At 48.4% G+C, this 18903-nt stretch overlaps 1 protein-coding gene and 1 long non-coding RNA gene across 2 annotated transcripts in view; one reads left to right on the top strand and one right to left on the bottom strand.

The window, feature by feature from the left end:
- Window positions 1-2673, top strand: part of CLYBL (citramalyl-CoA lyase) — a 211671-nt gene extending 208998 nt beyond the window's left edge. The window contains exon 8 of the mRNA XM_084767908.1: window positions 2352-2673. Coding sequence (XP_084624034.1) covers window positions 2352-2447 — 96 coding nt within the window. The 3' untranslated portion in view covers window positions 2448-2673. The remainder of the gene's footprint in view (window positions 1-2351) is intronic.
- The window catches only part of LOC311589465, an 80602-nt gene that overhangs the window by 34576 nt on the left and 27123 nt on the right, over window positions 1-18903 (bottom strand). The window lies entirely within an intron of this gene.

The following is an 18903-nucleotide window of genomic DNA, read 5'->3' as shown; positions in this document are numbered from 1 at the left end:
TGCATGTCTTTTGTTTGCTTTGCTTTTTTTGGGGGGGTCTGTTTGTTTGTTTTATCTCATGTGCATCTGTGCTAACTTTCTGTTGCCAGCCTATTAGTTAAACCTTGGAAGGACAGATGCTGTTTTACAGGGGCCATAATCCACTCGGTGGGCGGGTAACCAAGAGGCCTTTGTGATTCCTCATTTACTCCAACGGGAAAACCAGAGGGTTGCCTTGTAAAACAGCATGAGGCTCACCCCCTGATCTCCGAGCAGTGCTAACCTGGGGGACCTCCCCGGCCAGATTCATGAAATGCATCATGGTCCTGGGTGACCAGCTTCAGCTCTAGGCTGAGTGACCAGAGGCCCATTGAAGGGCACAAATGCTCAGAGGGAGAGGACCAGAAAGTGGCCACATGCAGGGTCTTAGGTCATGCAGGTGTGCCTGAGAGTGGGATTCACCATCCCACGGGGGGAAAATCTCTCTATTGGGAGATGAAATCTGTGCATATCGCCAAGGATCCCCTGCAACAGGTTTTTTGTTTACTTCCTTTCTGTGAGCACACCTTCTGCACCTACCTCCCAATCCTCACAGTGGCTCCCAGCATGCCCATCTCAGAAATCCTGTGCAAGAGCACCAAGGACAGTGGTGACCTTTGATAAGCTGTACTTTTGACTTATGAAACAGGAAACGGGCTGTGCTATATGTAAATGAACCATCGAGGGTTAGGATGGCTCCCCCACCTCCAGATCGCCAAGGAGCACCTTCTTGCTCTCTCCCTCCCTCCCTCCCTCCTCCCCCCCCCTCTCTCTGCAGCACCCTTGACAACAGCTAAAAGGATGAAGAGGTGATTAGCCTTGGCTGGGGCGTGGCTCACTGGCAGAACCATTGTCTACCAGGACTCAGGGTTCATCTCCAGCACTTCAAAAATAAATAGAATATCTTTTAAAGACCCATTGAAAAACCAGGGATGGTGGAACAAGCCTTAAGTTTTATGAGTTCAAGGCCAGTCTGGTCTACATAGGAAGCTCCAGGAGGAGGCTACATTATGAGACCCTGTCTCAAAAACAACAATAAAAAAAGATTGAGTGGTGGTGCACACCTTTAGTCCCAGCACACAGGAGGCAGAGGCAGGTGGATCTCTGTGAGTTCGAGGCCAGCCTGGTCTACAAAGTGAGTCCAGGACAGCCAAGGCTACACAGAGAAACCTTGTCTGGGGGAAAAAAAAAAAGACTGGCTACATGGAGCTGTGCATGGTAACTCACACCTGTAGTTCTCAAACTCTGAAGACAAACAGGAGAATTGACTTGAAGGGCAGCCTACAATATGGAGGAACAAAAACAAAAATCAAAGCCAACAAGAACACAAATCCTTAGGCACTACTTTGGGATCTGAGCATGCTACCTGCTGTCAGTTACGTTTTCCTCTTTTATTCCAGTGAAGGCTTGAAGTTGGGGCATTCAGCGTTACCCATAACTCTAACCCTTCCCAGTCATGTAACTTTGGAAGATAAGTACTGCATGTCACAGCATCCTAACCCAGAACAGGACCTACACCACTTGTCACTCTGCATGAGGAATCAGCATAGCGCGGTAGCGCACGCCTTTAATCCCAGCACTAGGGAGGCTGAGGCAGGTGGATCGCTGTGAGCTCAAGGCCAATCTGGTCGACAAAGTGAGTACAGGACAGTCAGGGCTACACAGAGAGACCCTTTCCTGGGGAAAAAAAAAAAAAGAAAAAGAAATGAAAAAGAAAAAAAGAAAAGAAAAGAAAATGGGCTACACAGCGGTTGGAGGCAGAGACACCTCCTGTTCTGACTTTTTTGCCATTGGCTTTTGTATCCTAGCAGCCTGGTCTCTTTTTGTTCACTGTAGAGTCTACTCCACAGTTTCTCATCGCCCCGAAATAACACCTTCCTTATGTTTGGGAAGAAGGAATAATTTGTTATTTACCCAATAATGCACTTTTTAAAAACAGCAATCACTCACCGGAGCACATGACTGCTTCGAAACCCCACACGATGTTTCAAATGAAATAAGGAAGTATTTAAATTTTTCTTCCACAGTTGTTTTCTGCTTGATTTTTCGGGAGTGAAATGAACAGTTTGCCACGTTTTGTGTCTGATTTTTTTTTTTTTTACCCTCTCTGTTAAAATGCTGAAGGATTTCTCCCCCACTTCCCGCCTCTGTAGGAGGATTAAAAAGAAATCTTTCCCCCTGCAATTTGCTCTGGCTTTTCTCAAAAGTTGGGCAGGAAAGCCAGCGTAACTCAGGTGGGATGTGAAATGTTCTCCTGGCACAGGCGTGTGCGTAAGAAAAAGGAGCCTATAATTTGCGAGCATACTCTCAGGAAGTTGTGCTCTGTTTTCCAGGGAGCCTTTACTTTCCGAGGAATTATGATCGACATGCCATTACTGAAGCAGGCCCAGAACATTGTTACGCTTGCCACATCCGTCAAGGAAAAATGATCTGTTCAATGAAGCCCTCCTCGGGCGGGCTGAAAGGATGCCGTGGGTTTCTAAAAGACAACCACAGTACCCGAGGCACCTCGCTAGCATGCCGGATCAGGGCCTCGCTTCACTTACAGTTCATGTTAGTCACGACCCCCCGACCCCACCCCGCCACCCCGTCCCCTCCCCTTGTGTCTTAGTGACCAGTTATTCTAAAAATAAACTTTCTTCCTTTGGAGTATAAGCTTCTGGTTTTACAGTTGTCTATTAGTTTGTATAAATATGGGTTTATTATTTCACGGTGTGATGGTGGGGCCTATAGAAACGGGAGGAAAAGTGGGAAGGCGTTAAGTCCTCAGTGAGACATGTTCTGATATGTTCTGGAATGTTCCCCATTCTTTTTATTAGGAAATGTTTCCAATTTTGTTCACTTGGACATCAGGCACCATCGCGGATAATTTTTTTAAGGCCAGGCTTTTAAAGAATAATATCAAAATTGAGGTTTCAGCAGTTTCATGAATTATCAGCTAAAACAACAAAGATGACATTTATAAAAAAAAATGTCATGTGTTATATTGGCTTATAAAAGCATCTATTAAAAAAAGAATCAACTCTCAATACTGATTCCTGGGGAAGCCACTATGCCCAAAACGCTCCATCCGTATGGTGACCCTGAAAGCTCTCATCTTGGGGTGAATACTTGGGGTCAACAGTTACTGGCAATTAAAAGAAAAAATCAATACGGGGGAAACAAGACTGTCCATTCTCCCCTTTATCTGCCTGCTTTACTGTTCACCACGGAGGCCATTTCCCCCCCTGTAAATGTAGGGGCCAGGATGGGACTGTCAGCCATAAACTTGTATCGTCCAGAGGACACAAAGCCACAAGGCTGGTGTGTATGGCCTCCTGCGGGATTTGCATCACATTAGAAATGAGGCTGCGGGTCGTATGGGTGGTGTGGTTAACGGGCTTAGGAGAGCTGCTCTGAAGAGGTTAACCCCCGCTTGTAGGAAGGGTAAACAAACATAACAACCAGCCATTGTCCTCATTCAGCGTGCACCCTTCGAGTGGAGGGGGAAAGCGCATTGAGGACTCAGGGGATCAACGTGTGCGTGCCAGAGGACACCAATGAAGTCTGGAAGCACCAACAAGCGGAGAGTTTGTTTCTTCTTCCTCATTAAATCATGAGCTTTTGTGTGGAGACTCTGGACCACTGTTCTTTGGGAAATTACCAGAATGGGAAGTTTAAAACTCTACCCCAACCTTTTCACGACCTACTCAGCAGCTAGCTGCTCCTTCTTAGACGGACGCCGCAGGGGAAGGCTGTTCTGTTTACTTAGATTTGTAAATAGAAAACAGTTGTTTTCCAGTTCCACCTCTCTCCTCCTAGGCCCTTCTGGTGTGTTCCCTTCACGGCCCCTGGTGTCTGTCTACTTCTCACCCTGACCCTTTTTCAGTTCCTACAGAAAGCCCCGGGAGATGGATGTCATAGCATCACATCAGTCAGAAGCATCCGTTACCACGGCCACCATGCGCCCCAGTGCAGGGTACGAAGGAGAAACCACCCTGACTGTCATGTGGCTGAGCCACACTGATGGAGCTAGCTGTAAGAGACCTGAGGAATTTACCCTTAAACAGAGCTGAGGCCAGTTGCTTTGGACCCTGTGTTCCTCACCTGGGCTCCCCCAGGGTTTCTGGAAAGGGAGGTAGGAGTCAGAGAAGGCAGCCTTGTGGCCCACCAACCGTGCTTCAGGACAGCGGACAGGGGCAGCATTTCTAGGTAAGACGCACCATGAGGGGTCCTTAGTGCCATTTGGGAATCATAAAACCAGGGGTACACAGAGTAAGCCAGGCCCCCACAGGCTCTTCCACACTGGTCTCCATTTAAAAACAAAGACCTGGGAAGAGTGTTCCTAAACCAGCAGGCAACAGACAGGCTTGAGGCAGGAGCACATCCACACAAACACACACCCTCAGTATCAGAGCATCACTGATCTCAGATAAGCCCTTGGCTGTAATAAAGACCAGAGGGCACATGGTCTAGCCTCCACTCCAGTAGTGCAGGGCAGCCCCAAAGCCCATACAGTGTGCACCTCCTTAAGCCAGGCCCTCCATCTGAGGAAGCCCCAGCGAGGCCTCATGAAAAGCAACCCTTCAAAGTGGCACTGGGAGCTGGGCCTGGTGTGGCCTCTCCCCCTCCACAGCAACAGGGTCCCCATCATGTGGGACCTTGTCCCCAACTTTGTTGTACACACACACACACACACACACCCTGTTTGGTTCTGGGGTTTGGTTTTGAAGCAAGATCTTGCTATGTGTCTCAGGCTAGCATCAAACTCTTGGGAGTCTCCTACATCAGCCGCCTAAGTACTGAGACACAGCCGGGTACCGCCATGCCTGGCTCATTGGCTAAGCCTTCTCAGATTTTAGGATACCACTTACGGTAAGATCACAAGACTGGGGCCACCAGAGACAAGATGTGGGGCCAATTGCCAGTTGTCTGACCAGAAACAAGGGCCCCACGGCCCTCATTCCCTGACAGAATCCTAAACTGGGTTCCCACTCTGCTCCCCCACACCCCTGCTACCATGGACCGGTCAGGACAGAGGGAAGCCACAACAGCCAGCCAAGGGAGCCGATCTGTGCCCTGCTGCGGTGCTGGGACAGATAATGGGGTGAAGTGCACCTCCTTCTCTGTGATGGGAAGGGCGCATAGGAAGCGGACTTGGCTGCTCATCAGATTAATTAAAAAAACATACCTGTTTATATTTTCGTGTAGCCTGTGGCAGCCACTCTGCCAGTATCACCCCCTTGTTATTAATCCTAGGGGTGAATTATGGGTAACAGTATTAAAACATTATCAGAACTAATGAGAAACAATTACTTAGAAAATGAGCCAGGACAAGATTGAGTTGAGAACATCCGCAGATTAGTTTAATAAATCATGAGGCGCGAAGCAGGACCAACCGGATGGACGCAAAGCCTCGTCACGGGAAAATGAAATTGCGATTTTTTTTGTGCATAATTTTTTCATTAATCTCAATAGGACCCGTGTGGTGTAGATTGCTTTATTCCTTTAATACCTTGCCCGAGGGGGAGGGGTGCCCAATAATGTCTTCATTGTTTTACTGAGGTCTTAGTGACAATCTGTGACAAACTCATTTTACGTACAGAGGATTGTGTCGGGTGCGGTCATGTTTTATTGAAACGGTGAGGGGTGAGGGGAAATCCGGCCGATGGGGCCGCCGCCTGGGACCAAAAGTTGGAGAGTTTCTCCAGCCTTGCCTTCCGTTGTCCTCCGGGCCGCGCTGGCCCCCATTGCTCTGGAGACAAGCCTCAAAATAGTGTCCCCGGGAATGAAGACTTCACCGCCTGTAGTTTGAATGGGAAAGTCCCTGACTGCCTGGCATATTTTGCTGGTAAACAGAACCGCCCGAGCGGTGTCCGCTCTCTAAAATAGGAGCCATTATCGCCAGGGGCACCTTTGCGCTCAGTCGTTTTGCGGGAGTTGGGGAAACTGACTTTCTTTACAGACTGTGGAATTTTCTAAGTTGTCACAGGGAGAGAAAAAAATACCGTTCTCCACCCCCTCGCTTCCTCCCTCCCCCCCTCTCTGTCCCTTTCTCTCTGTCTCTCTCTCCCGCTCTCTCCCCTTCCCCCACCCCACACAACATTCTGCGTTTAGAGCTTGCATTTATTTTGCAATCCGAATCCTCTGGGTTTTTATTTTTATTTTTCCTCTCTAGTGCTAGGAAAGCAATTGAAGGAGCAAAATGGGCCATAGGATTTTTTTCCACCGTCAACTTGTGAATATTAATTCTGGCGGAGATTACCGGACGGGTCTGTAAATGCAGGATTTGGGGACACCAGCCTCTTCCAGGAGGCCCCTGCAAGGCCCTCACTTTGCAATTTAGGGGAAGTAATTACCTGAACCTAACATTGAAATGCTAAAGCCTAACTCTTCTTTCTTTCCACCCTCTGTTTTCAGCTAGGGCTAGGGGAGGGATGGCTAAGAAGTGACCAAACTGGAAAGGAAATTACTTTCTTGTTTCTGTAAAACCTGTGCCATAGGACCCGGCCGCTTGTCCCTATTCTGTGGTGGGTGACTTTTGTTATTGGTGGAAACGGTTTGTTTAGATTCTAGTAATTCTTTGACAGCCCACCTCCTTCAAAATCCATAAGGATTGCCAGTGACACAAAGTAAACTCTGAGGGGACACAGAAGTCCTCCCGGGCACGCAGTTTGTAGAGATCAGCTCAGTTTCCGTCTAAGCGGGTTACTTAACGTTCGTTTGGGGTGGGGGTGGGGGGCCGCTATGTAACTGTGTCCTCCTCCCTTTTAGATATTTTTTTCCATTATTTTTTTCAATGTGACTGGCTGAATGGATTTTCCTTTCGTTACTTCCCACGGGAAGTGCAAGTTGAGACTGGAACTGGCGTGCTGCTTAGAGAGATGTGCCCAAACGGTCAGGACACGCGTGTAGGGGTTCCATCCCGCGACACCCACGGCCTGCGCCCATCACAGCAGCACACGGGCGTCGCCCTGGGGCAGAGATCAGCAGGCCACAGGCACACCTTTTGGAGGCCGCTGTCCTTCCCTTGCACAAGGAGCTACGCGCGCGCGTAGAGCAGTGCTGGGGCGCAGCGGCTGTCCAGGCCATGCCCGGGCCGCAGTGGGGGTGTCCCTGTGGCCCAGTGACCAGGACCGTGGGCCTCCCCGACCCCGCGAGCCTGTCGCGCAGCCAGGCTATAACGGTACGAGATCAAAGGCTGCCCGTGTCCCCGCGGAGCCAGGGGCAATCCCTCGCCTTTGTGCGCGGTTGCTAGGAGCTGAAGAAACTAAGAGAAAGTGTCAGGAGCGTGTTAATCAGACTCGTTACAGTGAAACAATAACGTCTCTCTTGGGGATCCCGGGCCCCTGCGCACCCAATGCACCGGCCAGACACCTGCGCGGGCCCCATAGCCAGTCCTGGGTGTGTCGCCAGCACTGACGTCGGCTCCTGGGCCACGCGCGGAGAAGACAAACTCTGGGGGAAGCCTCCAAATGCCAGGCGAGTCCTATGAGTCCTGGTGCACTCGATTTGAGTTCTACCCCTAAAGATGACCGATCTGTGGCCCAGGGTACCTGGGAGGAGCCCATTTGCTCGAGGTGTTCTCATTCCTAACACGGGATTTGAACCCAGAGATAAAGGGACAACACTCCAAAGCTGACAGCTTCCTGGTTAAGCTTTCCTAAGATGCTGCACGCAGCTTTGTGGATTTCTTTGCACATTTGTGAGAGAAAACCACAAATTCTAAACCCCGCGGTAAGAAAGGCGCGAAACTGAGTAACTTAAGTTTTTATGGGGACTTGCTGTACTCACAAATATTTAACTAAATTAATATTCAGCCGACACCTGTTGAGTTCACTGGGTGACTGAACAGCTGTCCGAAAGCACAGGGATATCTGTGGATAAATCCTCTTTAATTTGAAATGCCTGTACAGGCTGAGTCTGATGGCTGACGCCTTCAATCCTACTACTTGGGAAACAGAGGCAGGTGGACCTCTGTGAGTTCCAGGCTGACCTAACATAGTGAGACCCTGGATCAAAAGAGTAGCATAAAATAAGGCTGTTGGGTGTCCAGGAAGGGACAATAAAATAATGGTATATATTAAAATACAGACCAATAAGGATGGCCACCAGCAGTTATAAGAACAGAAGTTTAAATTAGAATTTATAATGCTGCCCAGCACTCAGGAGACAGAGGCAGGCCCATCTCTGTGAGTTCAAGGCCAGTCTGATCTACAGAGCAAGTTCCAGGGCAGCCAAAGCTACTCAGAGAAACTCTTATCTTGACAACAAGAATTATTTAAGACGGTTTTGGCAATCTAGCAGTCCGTACTCTCAGTGTCTCTCCTCCCTCGGAGGACAGGCTCTACGGCGGACCGTAGTGCGGGGAGCCAGGCAGAGGCAGCCTGAGGTCTGAGGACAAGGCCGGCCCTTCGGCTGTGTGCACAAGTCTCCACAGACTTGCCCAGAGAACCTAGGGGCTGCTGGCCTGCTGCCTCCTCTCCTCCCTAGGCCGAGAATTACCTAGAAGAGGGGGACGCGCTGTTGAGACAGAGTCTGTCCCGTGGCCCTCACCGGCGGCTTGGAACTTGCTCAGGCTGGCCTTAAACTCCTAGAGATCTGCCTTCCGTAGAGATCTGTGTGGTATTAAAGGCTCCACTGTGCCTCCACCCCACCCTACCCCACCCCAAGTCAATCCTTATGTTGTTGTTGATTCCTTATAGGCATTAAAAAAAAAAAAAAAAGACATGTTCCCTACGTTAGGGTCTTGGGCATGGGAGGAGCTCTAGGGGAAAAAAAATCATGACACAAATAACAGAACAGATAGACAATATTCCCTCTTATGACAAGAAAGCAAGAGGTAGCTAGTGAGATGGCTAGCTTAGTGGGTAAAAACCCTTGTCTCCAAGCCTGAGACCTACATGGACGGTACGAGGAGAGAACCAGTGTCCTGCAAATTGTCCTCTGACACACAGCACAATAAATAAATAAACAAATAAGAAAGAAAGAAATGCAAGAGAGCAGATAGTGTGTGTCACTGCAGCCTTACTGTCTGGAGGGGGACGGACACTGAGGACTGTTAGATTTTTTTTTCTTTTCTTTTTTCTTTTTTTTTTTTTTTTCTCTTCTGGATGCCAAATAGCTGGTTTAGCCAAGGTTTTTTGTTTTGTCTTAAACAACGAACTAAATTGCCTTTGTTATTTAGATACACGGATAGCATCACAAAGGCAAGGAATGTTCTGGGGGCTTCTGATGCTCCTTGTGGTGTCTTCAGAGGGACACATACTCTGAGCATCTGGCGTTTTATCTCCTAAGCACCACAGGAGAAACGGGTGAGAGGCCAGAGCCCAAAGTCATCCTCAGACCTCCACGGGCACAGCTCGCGCTGTACCAGGCTAAGCCCTGCGACAGGACTACCAGGAGCTGGAATCCTTGTAGACCGAGAGCGTCTTCTCCCAGGCTCCCCTGAGACAGCTCTGGCTGCTGTGACCTCCAGGGACCTGGCCACCAGGCACTGGGTGTGTAATACTGGCCTTCTCACAGCTGCAGGGACTCCCTCAAGATTCCTAACATGGCTGACTGTGAGGACTCCTCAGTCTCCCTAGCCCAGGCTACTGGTCTACCCCTCTCCCAGTATGTTAGACTGGATTGTTACTGGAAGACTTGTTTAAGTGTGTGTGTGTGTGTGTGTGTGTGTGTGTGTGACCGTGTATGTGTATGCATGTGTGTGTATGTGTGTGAGTGTGTATTATGTGAATGTGTCCTCACAAGTACAGATGTTGGGCAACGCCACGCCCTCTGGGTGATTTCCTGTTCTCATTACTCACCCCCCAGGTAGAAGCTCCATAAAAAGTCTATTTGTTGGGGGCTGGAGAGATGGCTCAGAGGTTAAGAACACTTGCTGTTCTTCCAAAGGTCCTGAGTTCAATTCCCAGCAACCACATGGTAGCTCACAGCCATCTGTAATCTGATCTGGTGCTTTCTTCCAGAGTGCAGGCACATGTGCAGGCAGAATACCATATACATAATAAATAAATATATGGTTTTTTTTAAGTATACTTGTTAAAACTAGGGCTTGAGCAGTCCCGCAAGGCAGAGGCAGGTGGATCACTGTGAATTTGAGGCCAGCTTGGTCTACAAAATGAGTCCCAGACAGCCAAGGCTACACAGAGAAACCCTGTCTCAAAAACCAAACCAAACCAAACAAAAACAAAACAAAACAAACAAACAAAACCCAAAACAAAACAAAACCAAAAAAAACTAGGGCTTGAGACTCTCACCATCAGCTGCCTCTCTGGTCCTGGCTTTCTCACTAATCAGCTTATGTAACATTCACACTAGATACTTATTCTCTAAGCCTCAGTTTCTTCAACTACTCAAAAAAAACAAAACAACACCCTCCACCTAGTCCCATGAAGATGTGGAAGTCAGAGAGAGGAACCATGAAACGGCCCCTGGAGGATTCCCATCGGACTGGCTAAGGACACATGGCCCTCAGCTACTAGCCCCTCCAGCGTCCACTCAGCCGTGTGGCCCAAAGCATCGCCATTCCTAGGGTGGCCTGTGTCCCTAAAGCAAGAGCTTGAAGCTAGACATGGTGGCCACAAGCCTGTAATCTCAGCGCTCGGGAGGCAGAGGCAGGTGGATCGCTGAGTTCGAGGCCAGCCTGGTCTACAAAGTGAGTCCAGGACAGCCAAGGCGACACAGAGAAACCCTGTCTCTTGGGGAGGGGGTAAATGGGGGAGCAAGAGCTAAGAATGGAAGGAGCCTTGCATTTTTCTGTGTATGGGCTGTGTTAGGCAGAAACCCTGATGTAGTTTCTAGAACCTCAGTGGGGACATCCCCCCCCCCTTCACACTTCTTTCTTTCCTGTGAGTTCTTGCTGCTGCTGCTGTTTTGAGACAGAGTCTCATTATATAGTCAACTGGGGCTCATGACTTACTGTGTAGACCTGGCTGGTCTTAAATTCCTAGTGAGTGATCCTCTTGCTTCTGCCTCTCCAAAACTGGGCTTACCGGTGTGCTTTCTTTTCTACTAAGGAACCTGACTTTCTCTTTTGCTTCCACCAGTAGATGGAAAAGATACTGACAGGAAAATATCTCGGTCTGGTAACTAACATGTGCACTCCAGGAGAGCCTCCTGACACTGTTAGCCACACACCCCCACCCCCACCCCCACCCCGCCCCCAGACCTGCTGATAGACTGGGAACTTATCTCAATGCTAGACATTTTTGGCTATAAACTTAAATTCCATCATTTTGTCCAAGCCCCTGATAGAAATTGAAGCCCCAATGGCCTTAAAGGGGCCACCATCCACATAGAAAAATCGAGTCCCAGTGACACCAAGCAGTTCTTGACTTGCTCAAGGCTGCAGATAGAACCACAGCCATGACCAGTGTGCAGATCACTCCACCAAGGCAGATTCGCAATGCTTCACCAAATATCTACAGAGTGAGGCAACGTGAAGGATCGATCGATCCTTCGGTTGTGGAACCTTCCTTTTCTACCAAGGCTTCCCTTCAACGCCCATAAAGACCTCCGAGTGCATCTCAGTTCCAACAGCTGTCATTCAAGAACAACCAGAAGACTCGATCTTCCTACAGACACAGCCCTGCCTGCCTTCTCTATGATTTGCCACCAGGACCGAGCTGAACCTGCACCACTAGAAAGTCCCTGGCGAGAGACGATCTCGGGACAGGACGCAGACTCAGGACAGAGGAAGCCCTGCCCACCTATAGAATTGCAAAAGCACAAAACTCCAAGCTCTGGAGAGGAAAGCAACAAAAATGAGGCGACCCTCCAGCCCCCAATTCTGAGCCCATGTGTGTTTTTGGGGGGGTAATTCTAGCTTAAGCCCTGCTGCTCAGGGAACATTCCACAGTGTTCGTTTACTGTGAACTTGGCAGCCGCCCTGTGTTGTGCCCATTTTACTGGAGAGACCCTGAATGCCGGCGAGAGGCAGCTGAATCCGAGGAGACGTGACAACGAGAGCACTAATTATTCGGTAAATTAAGTGTCTCTGCTCGTCCTAACGTGGTCCATGTGACCAGGCTGTCTTCATGTACAGGCAGCATTGGGCAGACTCCATCTAGGGCTTTCAGAGCCCAGCAGATTGGTTGTGGCTTTATCATGTTTCTGCAGATGCTATCAGAGTGTCTAGTGACGCTCCTGCGGGAGCTGGAAGAGATGTTTAGGGTTGTTCTTACTAGAAATCTCCACCTCTATAGGATTATAAAATGTAAAATTCATATTATGTATTACTTAATGGGAGATACAAAGATGTTTATATCAAGCTCGTGAAATTTGGTTTCCATGCAAACTTTATTCCTTTTTCGGGTGAACAGTCCCAGAAACAGTAACAGATGATCATTGTGAAAACTGACATTTTCAAGGTATGATGGGCATCCCATTTCAGGATGAGACCCAAAAAGATCATTCTAATAACACTGCCTTAGAGAATCACACACACACACACACACACACACACCCCGGCACCAGTCTTTGTATTGTGACAGACATATCAAAAGTGTGAAATGTATTTATGAGAATATTGAAATATTAAAGGTATGTTCAAAATTAACTGGCAAGCGAATTCATCATGAATTTGCAAGTAGTGCCTCTGAAAATGAGTGTATTTTAAAGAGATTTGTTCAAAAGTGTGCACTAGCCTTTTCCCTTGCTTCCTTCTTGAAGGGCATGTGTGTTTGATTAGCTCAGAGAGTATGTTTTCATAGCCTCCAGTGCGGCATTTATAAAAATCCTGATGACTTTAGGACAGCAGCTTCTTCTCTTTTTTTCCTTAAACTTTCAAAACTTGTCCCCTTTTGCTTTTTTATTTTCTTTCAACAAAAAAAGTCAGAAGACCTGCTTTAGGAAATGTTGTACATTCTGACGGAACCCAGTTTGTGACCTTCAGGCCATCCAGTAAAGCCTTCCTTTTAAGTCAAGCATTCCCCATTGGGAAGCACTCCAGCTTTTTCTTTTTATGAGGAATTTTAACTGCTGGACTTAATTTAATTATTGTATTTTGTACATACTCCCAGAAGCCCTGGGGCATGTGCTGCTTTGCTTTCTTCCAAACTTTCAAATAAATATCTTTAGAAACGCACATTTCTGTCGTCCGTGGTGTTCTCCTGATTGGATTTCTGATACAGAGCCCAAACATGGGTCTCCCTGCTCCCGGCCTCCCTGCTCCTGGCCTCCCTGCTCCTGGCCTCTCTGCTCCCGGCCTCTCGCATGGCAGGCTTCTACCTCAGCACCCTCTACTGCTGCAGCCAGCTGGGGCATGCTGCTATTTTAGGAGTGTGCACTCAGGCTTTGTGAGAAAATAAAGCCCACCGGTCCCCAAAGCTGAGCAGGATTTGAGGAGTTGGTTCACAGGTGGATACTGCTAGAGAGCCAGGGTGTGCTGGCCTGCCTAAACCTCTGCAGTGTGACTCCCCCTACTGAGGACTCCCCTCCTTACTAGAGCAAGCGAGCGCGCGCACACACACACACACACACACACACACACACACACACACACACACGGTGTTGTCATCCCAAACTAACAGCAAAAGCTTAGTATCTTCTAACCAAAAAAATGAGACAGTGTTATGCTCTTTAAGGCTGGTCTCAAATTCATGGCAATCCTCCTGCCTCAGCCTCCCAAATGCTGAGACCACACAGACTTACATAGGCTTGTGAACTGTGCTATGTCAGCACACCTCATCTGTCTTCAGTGTACACATTTCTGTTTGGTCCCTTTGAGTTCCTAAATTTTCTCCTGGGGGGAAAATATTTATTTATTTTGGGCTATCTTTTGGTTCTTAAGGACAAAAAGTATATCTATGTTTTGTGACAGACCTAAAACTCACTGATGATTATTAAAATGTGGGAAAAACAATGTTTCCAGACTCTTAAGACCTGCCTCCAATGCCTTGTGGGACCAATGAAGTAGATTTGAAACTTCTGTGGCCTTTGGACTTTATAAGAAGAGGTTTGTTTTTTTTTCAATAGATTAACATGTTTTTAATTTTTCTTAAGCACTTTTGAAGACTTATTTATTATGTGTGCGGTGTTCTGCCTACACTTATGCCTACACACAGAAGAGGGCGTCAGATCTCATTACAATTAGTGGTGAGGAGCCACCATGTGGTTGCTGGGACTTGAACTCAGGACCTCTGGAAGAACAGCCAGTGCTCTTAACCCTGAACAGTCTCTCTAGCTCCAGCTTTTAATTAAAAAAAAAAAAAATTAAAAGTAGAGTGGACTTATTTTTATTTAAGTTTCTAATTATATAAATCATAGGACCTGAGGGCCAAATAAGGGCTTCTGAGATCATCCATGCCAGATGGGCTGTATGCACCTCGGCTGCATATTAGGACTGTCTGTTGGGTGGGGCGTGGTAGTACACTCCTGTAATCCTAGCACTCAGGAAGCTGAGGCAGGAGGACCACCATGAGTTCAAGGCCCGGCTGGGAAATCTATTTGAGAAAACCAAGAGAAAAGAGAGAACTGTCCCCTAGGCACAGTTGTGCACACCCTCAATCCCAGCTCTCAGGAGGCAGAGGCAGGACAATGTCAGATGACACACAGAAACCTTGACTCAAAAACAAAACAAAACAAAACAAAACAAAACATGCTTGAGAGACTTGTCCAATGGTGCTGGGCAGGTACTTGCTGTCCCAGCCGCACAGGCCACTGAGGCAGGAGGATTCTTTGAGCCCAGGAGTTCTAGGCTGGCCTGGACAAGATCACATGACCCAGGTTTTTTGTTTGTTTGTTTGTTTTTTGCTGTTGCTTTGTTTTGTTTTTAATTCTGGTAGTCTTTTATAGATATTGATCTCTGCGTCTCATTACAGACTCATGAAATAAAATTCCAGTCAGTTTTCATCTTGCAGATAAGAGATAAATAACCAAGCCGTAGCACCTTCAAAGGTGAAATGTGGCTTTTGTGTTAGAAGCAACGAGACTTGAACTTCGTCCTTTTGGTAATTAAGTTTGGGGCCACAGGGTGTGGTCGCAGCAGTGGGTGGGTTGGACAACTCTCATTTGACCTGAGCTTTAATTTCGTAATCTTCACACTCCAGGCCATTTGGAGAAGAGATTAGAAACCTCCATTGGTTTAATCACATTCAGGTACACTGGTGTGGAAATTTCCCAGAAAAGAAAAGCATGGCTCGGCTATGCTTCAGGACTCATATTCTGTTTGTTTGTCTTAGAGACTGAAACTACACACGTAAAACAAAACAAAACAAGACAAAACAAGAAACACTGTTCAAGTGTCTCAACTGAAGTCATCAGAGTGCTTGGGCCAGGCACCAGCTGAGGGGAGGCTTAGCTGACTCTGTAAGCTTAGGCCTTGCCTCTGAGGTTGCTGCCCAGCAGGCTTTGGGGCCGGGGTGTCTTAGGGAACGGCACAGGCAGCCTTACTTTCTCACTGTCCTCTGGCCACCTCCTCCCCAGCCCCAGGGCTTGCTTGTTTGCTTGCCCGGGGGTGGGGGATGGGGCTCTTCGGTGCTTTACTCACTTTGACTAAGCCTGGTCCTAGGCTGACTGTTGTCTGAGGCCCAGGACCTTCACTAGTGGTGCAGGAATCTTTGACTATTTGCCTTAGGCTAAAAGACCCCATTTGGCCTCTCTGTTCCCAGCTTAAGGAGGCCGGGACTTTGCTAATACTTTTTTTTTTTTTTTTTAAAGAAAATACTTTCACCCCTGCAGCAAACTCCTACTGAGGTTCTGTTATGGACCTGAAGTAAGAAGTGTTGTCGACCCGGAGGCAGGTGTTTCTCTGGAGGCCGAGGCCTCCCCCGTCTTGGCGGTGAAAGCCAGTATTCTGGCTCCTGGGCTTTTCTTATTTTAATCTTCCTCTACTTCTTCCTGCTACTTCTCATTATCTTTTAAAACAAACATGCAAATTAGCCAAGGGCCCAGCTCCATTATAAAGCGGGGTACCAGGGAAGGTCAGGAAAAAGGAAGATCTTTAACAGTATCTAAGAATGTGGCTATTCAAGAAGAGGGCTTTGTAAAGGCTTAGAAATGCTTAATGGTAGTAGGGAGAAATAGCTTGTCCACGACACTCTCATCAACTGGGCCGGGTATCACGAAATACCCTTGAGTGGCAGGAAGGTGGAATCCAGTCCCCGTGGGTTTTTAGAGCAATTCAGGCCCTCAGCAGTGACAGAGAATTAGAAAAGAAAGCCCAGGGGACATTGGAGGCTACTGTGATGGAAAAAGGACTCCCAGCCGGCGCTACCCTGGTCTACATAATGAGTTCCAGGAAGCCAGAGCTACATAGTAAGACCCCCGCCTCAAACAAACAAACAAACAAACTAAAACAACCACAACTACAACAAAAAAGAAAGAAAAATGAACCCCAAGAACTCCTTCGGACTCCTGCCCTCACGTCCAAAGTCCAAATACTTTCAGCTTCTCATATGGGGAACAGAGACGAATCCACCCCACCTCTCAGGGAGGGGGCCCGGGGGCCTTCACCCACTGGCCACCCTCGCCTGAAGCGTCCTGGGTAGGGGATACAGGAAGGGATGGCCTCTTAGCACTGGGCAGTGAGGAGGGGACAGAGAGGCTGCAGCCTACGTGAGGAGGAATTCAACCAGAGGAAGGCAGTCCGTTGGCTCTCCTCATCCCTGGCACCTAGCACGACGTAGTCCATTTTGGAGGAATGAATGAGTTAATACTTTTGTGTTCTGGGCCAGTGAGGTGATTCCGTGGGCAAAAGTGTTTGTATCCAAGCCTAATGGCCTGAGCTGATGATCATCTGAGAGTCACCGAGGGGACCTGCTGGGCTTCCTTGCTCTTACCCATGTCAGCTGCCCAACTCTTAGAATACCTAAGGCCACACACCTGAGAGGCTGCCCTGGCAGAGGGTCCCCTGGCATCCCTGTGGAGGAAAGAGTGTGGCTTCACGGGTAGTCTGTCTTTGGCCTTCCTACCCTACATTCTTTTAATTAAAAAAAAACATATATATATATATATATATATATATATATATATATATATATACATACATATATATATATATATACTTATATATAATATTCCTTTATAAATATTATACAGAAAAATATATAATCTACCTATATACTTATATATAATAAATATATATTTATGACATAATCTATATAAAACATCATATATATTCATTTTACTTTATGCATGAGTGTTTTGCCTGCATTATGTTTGTGCAGCAAGTGTGAAGGCCAGGAGAGTGCATCACCTCTCCTGGAACTGGAGTTGTGGATGGTTGTGGGCTGGAAAGTAAACCTGGGTCCTTGCCAAGAGCAACAACTGCACTTAACCACTGAGCCATCTTCCCAGCCCCTCCCCCCACATTCCTGTAGCGACAGAGCAGCTGGCCCCTCTCGGGATTGAGCAGGACTCAGTATGAGGATGCACTGGAAGGATCTGGCTGAGCTGCCCCGCCTATCTGCCAGGGTCCTGTGACTTGGACAGGGTGGGGAGGCTCCCGTTGGAGCCACCATCGCCTCCTCTCAAACAGTGTCAAAACAGGTAATGCCTGGTCAGTGGCTCAGACGCCTGGGAAAAGGCGGTGAGGGGAGGCACAGGATGGAGATGAAGGAATGGTGACAACTTCATCATACACCATGCTGGGAGGGACATGGAAAGAGCAGATGAGGGCCACATCGTGAACACGGTCTTCTCTAGCTCTGTTTGCTTGTTTGTTTTGTTGTTGTTGTTTTTGAGACAGGGTTTCTCTGTGTAGCCTTGGCTGTTCTATACTCAACTTTGTAGACCAGGCTGGACTTGAACTCACAGTGATCTGCCTGCCTCTGCTTTCTAAGTGCTGGGATTTAAGGCGTGCGCCACCACGCCTGGCTCTAGCTTTGTTTTGTAGCTCTCATTTGCCTGACATGCTCAGTTCTGGAGCTCGCTACCTCAACAGGCTTCTTGGCCACGCATAGACTTGGCATCCACCTAACAACCAACTCTGCTTCCTCCCTCTGACTCTCCTCTCTGGCCCTGCCTCCTCCTTCTGACTCTCCTCTCTGGCCCTGCCTCCTCCCTCTGACTCTCCTCTCTGGCCCTGCCTCTTCCCTCTGACTCTCCTCTCTGGCCCTGCCTCCTCCCTCTGACTCTCCTCTCTGGCCCTGCTTCCTCCCTCTGACTCTCCTCTCTGGCCCTGCCTCCTCCTTCTGACTCTCCTCTCTGGCCCTGCCTCCTCCCTCTGACTCTCCTCTCTGGCCCTGCCTCTTCCCTCTGACTCTCCTCTCTGGCCCTGCCTCCTCCCTCTGACTCTCCTCTCTGGCCCTGCCTCCTGCTCTGATCAGGCCCTGCCCTGCTTTCAGCTGGTATGGCAATCTCTCACCATATGGTCTTGCTTCCTGTTCTAAAGAAATTGGTCCTACAACCTTGAGATTTGGAAAATGCCCGGACACAGAAAAAGGAGCCCTTAAGTGGCACCTGTTGGTCTCCCAGGGACAGTTAACTGTGTGCCTACTCTCCTCTCTACATGAGCTGGCGTGGGTCTGATTTAGTCCTCTGGTGGGGAATAGCTGAGACAAATACCTACCAGAGTCTGTGCTTGGCCAGCCTCGCCTTCCCTGGCGGCTGCTGGTTGTCACGTATGTGCCTGCTCTTTGTGTGAGATATCCAGTAGGCATTTCCACAACAGACCACTCTTCCCAAGGCTACAAGGCACCTGGGGAAACAGAGTGAGCTGAGGCAGAAACTGCCAAATCAAGGAAGCGCGTCCATGCAGAGACTGCAGGCACTGAGCGTTTGGTTCTGCAGAAGGCCAAGCACATTCTCTCTCTCTCTCTCTCTCTCTCTCTCTCTCTCTCTCTCTCTCTTTGGTTTTTTTCAAGACAGGGTTTCTCTGTGTAGCCTTGGCTGTCCTGGACTCGCTTTGTAGACCAGGCTGGCCTCGAACTCACAGCGATCCGCTTGCCTCTGACTCCAGAG

This window comes from Acomys minous (assembly GCF_964271855.1).
Source record: "Acomys minous genome assembly, chromosome: 18".
Taxonomy (NCBI): domain Eukaryota; kingdom Metazoa; phylum Chordata; class Mammalia; order Rodentia; family Muridae; genus Acomys; species Acomys minous.
This window is presented reverse-complemented; position numbering and strand designations above follow the sequence as displayed.